This window comes from Trifolium pratense, linkage group LG1 (genome assembly GCF_020283565.1).
Source record: "Trifolium pratense cultivar HEN17-A07 linkage group LG1, ARS_RC_1.1, whole genome shotgun sequence".
Classification (NCBI taxonomy): domain Eukaryota; kingdom Viridiplantae; phylum Streptophyta; class Magnoliopsida; order Fabales; family Fabaceae; genus Trifolium; species Trifolium pratense.
In genome coordinates this window covers 25,028,469-25,039,416 of record NC_060059.1, presented here as the reverse complement: position 1 = coordinate 25,039,416, position 10,948 = coordinate 25,028,469, and the positions used below count along the sequence as shown (strand labels likewise).

The following is a 10,948-nucleotide window of genomic DNA, read 5'->3' as shown; positions in this document are numbered from 1 at the left end:
TCCATGCCCAATGCAAGCCAAGGCCTGCCCAAGCCAAGAACAGCATGATCATCACCAAGAACAGTTTACCGAGTAGCAACATTGGCACAATTTTCTTGCCACAAGCAAAAGCACGGCAAGCCCATGCATTCCCACGAGAGGGTCACCGAGTCGGGACAGCAACAACCTTATTGCCAAGCAAAAGCCAGGCAATCCCACCCACGAGGGTGGGAGTTATGCACAAATACGTGCTTACCATGCCCAATGCCAGCCAAGGCCTGCCCAAGCCAAGAACAACATGATCATCACCAATTTCCTCACAAATTCATCCAAATTTCAATTTTTTGATCGAATTCCATCAAGAATGTCCATGAATTTGATTGAAATGATGAAAAGAGCAACGAAATTGCAGGGGAAAACACGTTAAGACGTAGTTTTTGCTTGCCTGCTGTGCCCATAGGCGCGCCCCGTGCCTGCCGAGCCTACCCCCACACCCACCCTCCCCCTATATATGACTGGAAGGCCATTTTCAGTTTTGTAGAAAAAGTGCACTTTTTTCCCTGTATCCATAAGTTTTTAAAAGTGCTTAAAAGTGGACCTAGAAGACGAATTTTTTTTTGAATTTTTTTATGGTTGTTAGGGACATTAAAACAAGCAAAACCACGAAAGAATCGTAATATTCCGATGTCGGATGAATTAATTACGAATTTTTCGGCCGAAACTTCGCAAAGGGCGGATACCACGTAAAAAACAACCTAGAAGTCGAATTTTGACTTCGTTTTTTTTTGTGCACACCCCACACAATAAGTATAAGTGGACTGGAAAGTGGCTAAGCGATCCGACGAAGTTTCGATTGAGTTTGATTTTTTGGCCGAAAACTCGAAAAAAGGCGGATTTGACGTAAAACGCCGCCTAGAAGTCGAATTTTGAGACGGTGTCTTGTGTGCACACTCCACACAATATGTATAAGTGGACTGGAAAGTGGCTAAGCATTCCGAGGAATTTTCGATTTATTTTGATTTTTCGGCCGAAACGCCGAAAATAGGCGGATTTGACGTAAAACGCCTCATATAAGTCGAATTTTGGGAAGGTGTCTTGTGTGCACACTGCACACAATATGTATAAGTGGACTGGAAAGTGGCTAAGCATTCCGATGAAGTTTCGATTTATTTTGATTTTTCGGCCGAAACGCCGAAAATAGGCGGATTTGACGTAAAACGCCTCATATAAGTCGAATTTTGGGAAGGTGTCTTGTGTGCACACTGCACATAATATGTATAAGTGGACTGGAAAGTGGAAAAATATTTTCGGAGCACTTTGATTTTTTGGCCCCCCGCGTGCCTTGCCACGCCCTTGCTTATAGCAAAACGAGACGGGGCCTTGGTCCAACTTGGCCTAGGCATGGAATTTGATCTTTATTACTTGGCCACGGTCATGCCACGGTACATGGAGGTTGCTTGACACCCCCGTGTGCATTTCGGAGCACTTTGATTTTTTGGCCCCCCGCGTGCCTTGCCACGCCCTTGCTTATAGCAAAACGAGACGGGGCCTTGGTCCAACTTGGCATAGGCATGGAATTTGATCTTTATTACTTGGCCACGGTCATGCCACGGTACATGGAGGTTGCTTGACACCCCCGTGTGCATTTCGGAGCACTTTGATTTTTTGGCCCCCCGCGTGCCTTGCCACGCCCTTGCTTATAGCAAAACGAGACGGGGCCTTGGTCCAACTTGGCATAGGCATGGAATTTGATCTTTATTACTTGGCCACGGTCATGCCACGGTACATGGAGGTTGCTTGACACCCCCGTGTGCATTTTCGGAGCACTTTGATTTTTTGGCCCCCCGCGTGCCTTGCCACGCCCTTGCTTATAGCAAAACGAGACGGGGCCTTGGTCCAACTTGGCATAGGCATGGAATTTGATCTTTATTACTTGGCCACGGTCATGCCACGGTACATGGAGGTTGCTTGACACCCCCGTGTGCATTTTGGAGCACTTTGATTTTTTGGCCCCCCGCGTGCCTTGCCACGCCCTTGCTTATAGCAAAACGAGACGGGGCCTTGGTCCAACTTGGCCTAGGCATGGAATTTGATCTTTATTACTTGGCCACGGTCATGCCACGGTACATGGAGGTTGCTTGACACCCCCGTGTGCATTTCGGAGCACTTTGATTTTTTGGCCCCCCGCGTGCCTTGCCACGCCCTTGCTTATAGCAAAACGAGACGGGGCCTTGGTCCAACTTGGCATAGGCATGGAATTTGATCTTTATTACTTGGCCACGGTCATACCACGGTACATGGAGGTTGCTTGACACCCCCGTGTGCATTTCGGAGCACTTTGATTTTTTGGCCCCCCGCGTGCCTTGCCACGCCCTTGCTTATAGCAAAACGAGACGGGGCCTTGGTCCAACTTGGCATAGGCATGGAATTTGATCTTTATTACTTGGCCACGGTCATGGCACGGTACATGGAGGTTGCTTGACACCCCCGTGTGCATTTCGGAGCACTTTGATTTTTTGGCCCCCCGCGTGCCTTGCCACGCCCTTGCTTATAGCAAAACGAGACGGGGCCTTGGTCCAACTTGGCATAGGCATGGAATTTGATCTTCATTACTTGGCCACGGTCATGCCACGGTACATGGAAGTTGCTTGACACCCCCGTGTGCATTTCGGAGCACTTTGATTTTTTGGCCCCCCGCGTGCCTTGCCACGCCCTTGCTTATAGCAAAACGAGACGGGGCCTTGGTCCAACTTGGCACAGGCATGGAATTTGATCTTTATTACTTGGCCACGGTCATACCACGGTACATGGAGGTTGCTTGACACCCCCGTGTGCATTTCGGAGCACTTTGATTTTTTGGCCCCCCGCGTGCCTTGCCACGCCCTTGCTTATAGCAAAACGAGACGGGGCCTTGGTCCAACTTGGCCTAGGCATGGAATTTGATCTTTATTACTTGGCCACGGTCATGCCACGGTACATGGAGGTTGCTTGACACCCCCGTGTGCATTTCGGAGCAGTTTGATTTTTTGGCCCCCCGCGTGCCTTGCCACGCCCTTGCTTATAGCAAAACGAGACGGGGCCTTGGTCCAACTTGGCATAGGCATGGAATTTGATCTTTATTACTTGGCCACGGTCATGCCACGGTACATGGAGGTTGCTTGACACCCCCGTGTGCATTTCGGAGCACTTTGATTTTTTGGCCCCCCGCGTGCCTTGCCACGCCCTTGCTTATAGCAAAACGAGACGGGGCCTTGGTCCAACTTGGCATAGGCATGGAATTTGATCTTTATTACTTGGCCACGGTCATGCCACGGTACATGGAGGTTGCTTGACACCCCCGTGTGCATTTTCGGAGCACTTTGATTTTTTGGCCCCCCGCGTGCCTTGCCACGCCCTTGCTTATAGCAAAACGAGACGGGGCCTTGGTCCAACTTGGCATAGGCATGGAATTTGATCTTTATTACTTGGCCACGGTCATGCCACGGTACATGGAGGTTGCTTGACACCCCCGTGTGCATTTTGGAGCACTTTGATTTTTTGGCCCCCCGCGTGCCTTGCCACGCCCTTGCTTATAGCAAAACGAGACGGGGCCTTGGTCCAACTTGGCCTAGGCATGGAATTTGATCTTTATTACTTGGCCACGGTCATGCCACGGTACATGGAGGTTGCTTGACACCCCCGTGTGCATTTTCGGAGCACTTTGATTTTTTGGCCCCCCGCGTGCCTTGCCACGCCCTTGCTTATAGCAAAACGAGACGGGGCCTTGGTCCAACTTGGCATAGGCATGGAATTTGATCTTTATTACTTGGCCAGTTTGGTTACACGCAGCGGAAATACACGAGACTAACATTTTATTATTATTGAGGATATATGAGAAAATAGTCATTAACTTCCATAAGTGTTGAAAAATAACAATAGTTTGAAATATGTCAAATATAGTGAAAATAGAAAAAATTGAATATCTCAAATGTACACTTTAAAACCATTTAAAATAATGACATAAAATAAATAGAATTTTTGTTGATAGAGTTGTTAAGCATTTGAGATTTTGACATATTGCTTTTACAAAATGAGTTTACAAAAATATAGAATGATATGGAAGTTTATAATAATTTATGAGAAAAGACTATAATTAATATCCTCAATATAAGTCTCTACAGTAGTGAACTATTTCTCAAATGTGTGTGTCTGTAATTGTAACATTTGAGTTTTATGAGTGAGTTATTAAACTTTTAATATATATAGTCTCATACCCTATTTTATAACACTAGAGACTTAATCTCACTCATATGACGATAAACCTTTTATATATGATCATCATACTCTTTATATGATAGCTACTTTATATATATAAAATTCTTTTGAGAATTTTATTTGTTATAAGGAGATTTATATTATAAATTGTTAAGTGAAAATTAACAATCTCCTTAATTCTAAATGCAGAATATGTGGTTAACCGTTAAATCCAACACTTATAAAAATCTGCCATTGAAAAGTTTTGTATATATTGGATTTTATATATTATTATTGAGTTACCACTTGTGTTAGTAATTCTGCTATATTCATGTGCAAAATGTGGTTGAATTTGTGACACTCTAGTATTGAAATAAAATAAAATTATATATAACCACATATATATATAAAATTTTGCACTAGCAAATAAGTATCCCACTGTTAAATATTACATATTATAATATTTGCATATTAGTGATCACTAATGAAAACACTAAAGAAAATTCCACTCATTCTTGTTTATATATGTGGGATCAGTGGGAGTGTGTACATAATATTATATACTATGAGCTCAAATAAGAAATTTCACTCTTGTTCATATATGTGAGATCAATGAAAATATGTACACAATGATATAAACACAAAACTTAAAGTTATAATCTCACTCTTGCCATATACTTTTGCGCGCTAGATAAAATATGGCATAGCTTAAGAGACTTTAAATTTTAGTCTCATTCTACTATACTGAGATATATATCAACTCTTTAATCTCGGTAAGCATCATAATTAGATGCTTAACTCAATTTGTTGGAAAATGCACAATTATCTCTTAGCATGCAAATATATTGTGCTTCTCTTTTACCAACACTACACATTCTATAAGGTCATAAATAGTAAGTACTACGTATAATATCAATACTCCTATCGAGTATGATATTGTGTTCTTAAAGTACTTATGAATTGCATAATCATAATTTGTTCATTATTGACATTCTTGTGGCCACGTTAATCCATATCTTATTTTATTTAAACTAAGTGGTTGTGTTAATCCAATTGGAGATTCTCCGGTCTCCTATTTCTTTATGGATTTTACAATTTTTTGCTAAAATTTGGATTAATTGAATGTCAAACGTTGTAGAACATTTAATGATTTCGACTAAAAGTAATTATTCTCTTAATAGGCTATCCCTATAAGTTAGTAATTACTTGACCTATGTGGATATTCTATGACTTTTATAAAATCAAAAACTCATTGGCAGAACCACTAACGACAGACTTATATATATTTGATTAAGTCTTCTATATTTTGGGTTAGTGGGAGTTTGTTGTAGCATTTTAGATGCATGGACCATTATTGGATTACAAATTCTTAATGTTATAATGTTAATCCATATTTATCATTCTATGTGAAATTTAAGGTTTAGCATGTATGATTTTGTTTGCCCTATCGGATTCAATTTCTGCATTGTTTAAATCTTATGTTTCTTATACTATTTTAAAGACAAGTTTTATTATTAATATTTGATATACTTCTATCACTATTCTTATGTTATATTTTAAAGACTAATTAAAGTAATCCAAGTGGGAGATTGTTGAATATTTTGGATCTACTTTAATTATTTATTTAAAATATAATTAAAAGTGTATAATATCAAATACAATTACTTGTCATGTTTAATATAAGGCTTAATGTGAACGGGCCGTGATGGGTTGGGCCGTTCTTTCTAGTCAGCCTATTGAGAGGTCCCTGCCTCCACTGATGAGTATATATTCTAGCCATCCCATTAAGCTAGACACACTGAAAAGCATAACACGCAAAATCTCTCATCAGTGAGAGGTAGAAGCACCTTCTCAACCTTTCCTCACTGTCAATCAATGGTGGATTCATTCGCCGTCATTCAAGGTACACAATTCCTTTCTTTGATCTAATTAATTAAAGTAAATATGCTATAATCATGTATCTATGATCTAAGGCTAATTTCAAATCCTTCATCATCGTCGCAAATTCCTCCTCCGATGCTTCAAAGTCAACAGCAACAAGTTCTCCATTAGTATCATCAACCACACCATGGAAGATAGATAGTTGGAGAACAAAAAAGGCACTGCAACTTCCTGCATATCCAGATCAGAATCAGCTTGATGAAGTTCTTCAAACTCTTACATCTTTTCCACCTATTGTTTTCGCTGGTGAGGCTAGAAATCTTGAGGATAAACTCGCCCAAGCTTCAATGGGCAACGCTTTTTTACTTATGGGTGGTGATTGTGCTGAGAGCTTTAAGGAGTTTAGTGCTAATAATATTAGGGATACTTTTCGTGTTATTCTTCAAATGGGTGTTGTTCTTATGTTTGGTGCTCAAATGCCTGTTATCAAGGTTTCATCTTTATCCTTTCTAGTATCTCTCTTTATCTATTTGATGATTAAATGTTAAAAGAGACTTTTTTGTTATTTATTGTATTGAGAATTGTTATTTTTTGAATTAGAATTTGAAATCATATGCTATGCTATTAGGTTTAATCATTTGGATTTGGAACCCTAATTGATGATGAAATGTTAAAAGAGACTGTTTTGTTGTTTGTTGTATTGAGAATTGTTATTTTTTGAATTGGAATTTGAGATTAGATTCTATGCTATTAGGTATAATTATTTGGATTTGGAACCCTGATTGGGCATTTTAAAGTCTTGCCCTTTGTTGGTTTAGAATTAAGAAATGATTTTTGTACAACTAAATTTAGACAAATTTAGCCACAGTTCAAATAGATTGTTAATTAAGTTCATATCAGGTGTTGAAACTCATTAATCATCAACGTAACTAAACCACTAACCATAAATTTGAACGTATTTAACCATAATTCTTGGGTGTTCAACTATAGTATATAGATTTGAACACATGAAAATGATAGTTAATCAGGTCGAAATTTGTGGTTAAGGAAGTTACTTTGATAGTTAATGAGTTTAACCACTTAGATTGTTTTCGGAAAAGTTGTCAAATTTTAGTTATCCAAATAACACAATTGTCGTGTCAAAAAAAAAAAAATAACACAATTGTTTAGAATTTTTATGTATGGTCAATGAGAATGACACACTTCTAATGTTGTGTTGGATTGGATATATGCTGAATGAATAGGTGGGGAGAATGGCGGGTCAGTTTGCAAAGCCGAGATCAGATTCATTTGAGGAGAAAGATGGTGTCAAGCTGCCGAGTTACAGGGGTGACAATGTGAATGGGGATGCATTTGATGCAGTATCTAGAACTCCAGATCCACAGAGAATGGTAAGAGCCTACTGCCAGTCTGTAGCTACTCTCAACCTCTTGCGGGCGTTTGCCACGGGAGGTTATGCTGCCATGCAAAGGGTCAACCAGTGGAATCTTGATTTCATGGAACAAAGCGAACAAGGAGACAGGTACCATTTGTTAACTTGATTTTGAAATTTTGACTGATTAGTGTTTGTTCATTCTTATTCTTATACTACATAAAAATGGTTTGGATGGATCATTTTGAAAACTGAACTGACTATTTCCACATTGCTCAAAAGATAGTGGAAGGCAAAGGGTGTACAAAAAGAGGGAATGGAAATTGAGAATAATTTTAGATTATTGCTCTTTATTTTCAAATTGTTAGCGACCTTAGGAAAAAATAAACAGGGAGAAAAATTAGAAAATGTGTAGAAAGGATAATGATCGAACTAAAGTTGAAGACTTAGCCTAGTATGGATCAAGAGATATTCTCCCCAGCACATGTATAATCACTCATGCTGTTTGGAAGTAACATGATAGAGAAAAATATGGGATGGGATTTTATTTATAGTATTGCTTTCTTACTTTATTTTCCCTTCAAAACAGTGTTAAAATTCTAATGCACCAATTTATCTGTAATGATCCTTTACAAGTAATTTTAAATACTAGTTGATAGGGATTTTATTTATAATATTGCATTCTTACTTTTTTTTCCCCTTCAAAACAGTGTTAAAATTCAAACGCACCAATTTATCTGTAGTGATCCTTTACAAGTAATTTTAAATACTAGTTGATAGGGATTTTATTTATAATATTGCATTCTTACTTTTTTTCCCCTTCAAAACAGTATTAAAATTCAGATGCGCCAATTTATCTGTAGTGATCCTTTACAAGTAAATCCAAATACTAATTGATATGTTTTACCAATTTCTTTTGTGCTTTCTGCAAAATATATGTTTATTCTTGAAATTGGCATAGTAATTCTCAACTTTTATCACATTTGTTTTTCTTTTTGGTTTGGGCCAACAGGTACCGTGAATTGGCGCATCGAGTGGATGAAGCTCTTGGCTTCATGAGTTGCGCTGGACTTACAGCTGACCATCCAATCATGACTACAACTGACTTTTGGACCTCCCATGAGTGTTTGCTTCTCCCTTATGAACAAGCACTTACTAGGGAGGATTCTACTTCTGGGTTTCATTATGATTGCTCAGCTCACATGTTATGGGTTGGGGAACGTACTCGTCAACTTGATGGTGCTCATGTTGAATTCTTGAGAGGAATTGCTAATCCACTTGGCATCAAGGTTCATATACAGTGTTCCTTGCCCATGCCCTTGATATGTTTGGCTATCTTGTTATTTTGCTCTGATCATCAAATTACTTTTCATCTAATTTATTTTTCATTTTGTATAAAATTACTTTTGATGTGATTGTCAAAATTACTTCTGCATATGATTATTCAGGTAAGTAGCTACAATTATCTATGAAATACTATATTCAAACACCTAAACTACAATCCTATTGGAAGGACCACTGCCTTGTTGGCGATACATAATGCATTTCTGACAAAAAAAAATGTGTTGTTACTAAATGTCTACTTGGTTTTCACTTTCAGGTTAGTGATAAGATGGATCCAAATGAACTTGTTAAGCTGATAGATATTCTGAACCCTAAAAACAAGTCTGGAAGAATTACAGTAATTGTAAGAATGGGAGCTGAGAATATGCGAGTGAAGCTTCCGCATCTTATCAGGGCAGTTCGCAGCGCTGGTCAAATTGTCACTTGGGTTAGTGATCCCATGCATGGGAACACCATTAAAGCTCCATCTGGACTTAAAACCCGCTCTTTTGATTCAATAAGGGTAATTCTCACTTGAGCTTGTTTATTCTTCTTTTTCCTATGTGTAAATGTGTTTGTGTGTTTTATGTTCAATATTTATGCAACACACAAATTGCATAAAAATATGGCCTATACTGATCATAGCTTTTATATTCCAGACAAGCATTTTAGTTCATGTTGCTGCTATTTTTTATAGAGCATGCAATTTAGCTCTTAAATCTTTCACGATATAAAGAAACAATAACTTTTTTGCATAAGTGAGTGTTTTGGTGATCTCTGTGTTTTCTCATACTCTCACATAATACATATTCTGCAAAACATTTTTTATTGGAATATCTCTTTTATTTGGTGGCTGGCCGCTGCTTTCAAACATGAATTTCGAAAAAGATTTTCCTAACCCTGAAATTCCGCCAAACATAACATAAAGTGTCCATTACATGTAAAGTGGTAGGAACCAATATCTTTCAGAAAGAACTAGGGAAGAATCCCCTTATTACAGTGTGAATTTCAGACTCCTCCCAGTAATTCCAGACAGTAATGAGTTTACCTCCCCAACCTGTTTCATTTCCCTAAAACTGCCCAACCTATTTCCATCCATCCTTGTTTCTCCTTTGTCAAAGGTCGACCATCTTCTTTTCGTTATTTTTTTGCACATACTTTTTACCCTCATTTTGATCTCCTTTTCGTTTGTTAAATTTCAACTGTCTCCGCTACACACTTCATCTTTGCTCTTTGCAACTCCTTTAACTCACCCACTAACAATAACTCACCCACTAACAAACCGTAAAGGGGCTACCTGTCAGAAATTTTACTAAATATGTGATTTTGTTGGCCTAATGAAGGATAAAGTGAATGATTGACTTTGTTGATCACCGCTGTCCTTCTGTCTATCCTACAGATTCAGTTTTGTCCTGGAGTATACGTATGTCACACATAATAGGTGAAATAATTGTTATTTGTATGAGAATAAAGTGTCAGTTCCAAAATTTACTGGAACTGAGCTTATTAGAATTACTTTGGCTGTTGTTTGTCCTTTTTTATGATGTATGTGCTTCCTTATTATCATCCACAAGATCTCTCTCTCTCTCTCTCTCTCTCTCTCTCTCTCTCTCTCTCTCATAATATTTAAATTAATGTGTTCTCTGGATGTTTTTTATGGTGATAGGCTGAACTGAGGGCATTCTTTGATGTCCACGAGCAAGAAGGAAGCTACCCTGGAGGTGTTCATTTGGAAATGACCGGGCAGAATGTGACAGAATGTGTTGGAGGCTCACGGACTATTACTTTCGATGACTTGAGTTCACGCTACCACACTCACTGTGATCCTAGGCTTAATGCTTCTCAATCTCTCGAGCTTGCATTTGCTATTGCAGAGAGATTGCGTAAGAGAAGGCTTAAATCAACTCCATCTCTGTCTTCCTCATTCACAATTTAGAGAAAAGAGATTCTTACGTTGCCCTTTGGATCACAAATATTAGTGTAAGATATATATTTAAGTATGCAATGGACACAGACCAAATCTGGTAGCACAACTTAAATTGTGCTATTTCAGTGTAGCTCTGTAGGTGTGAGTTTGTTCTTGCAAGTTTTGTACTTAAGTTGATAGATTTTGTGTCTGTGTTTGAGTATTCAGTAATGAATAAAAATTCTTAGATATAA

General features: G+C 38.6%; 1 protein-coding gene across 1 annotated transcript; it reads left to right on the top strand.

Annotated features, from left to right (window-relative positions):
- Nucleotides 1-6,176: 6,176 nt before the first annotated feature.
- Nucleotides 6,177-10,948, top strand: LOC123906767 (phospho-2-dehydro-3-deoxyheptonate aldolase 2, chloroplastic). Its single transcript, XM_045956754.1, has 5 exons — nt 6,177-6,584; nt 7,338-7,615; nt 8,478-8,754; nt 9,066-9,311; nt 10,455-10,948. The coding sequence occupies exons 1-5, from the start codon at nt 6,441-6,443 to the stop codon at nt 10,722-10,724; spliced, it is 1,215 nt and encodes a 404-aa protein (XP_045812710.1). The 5' UTR covers nt 6,177-6,440; the 3' UTR covers nt 10,725-10,948.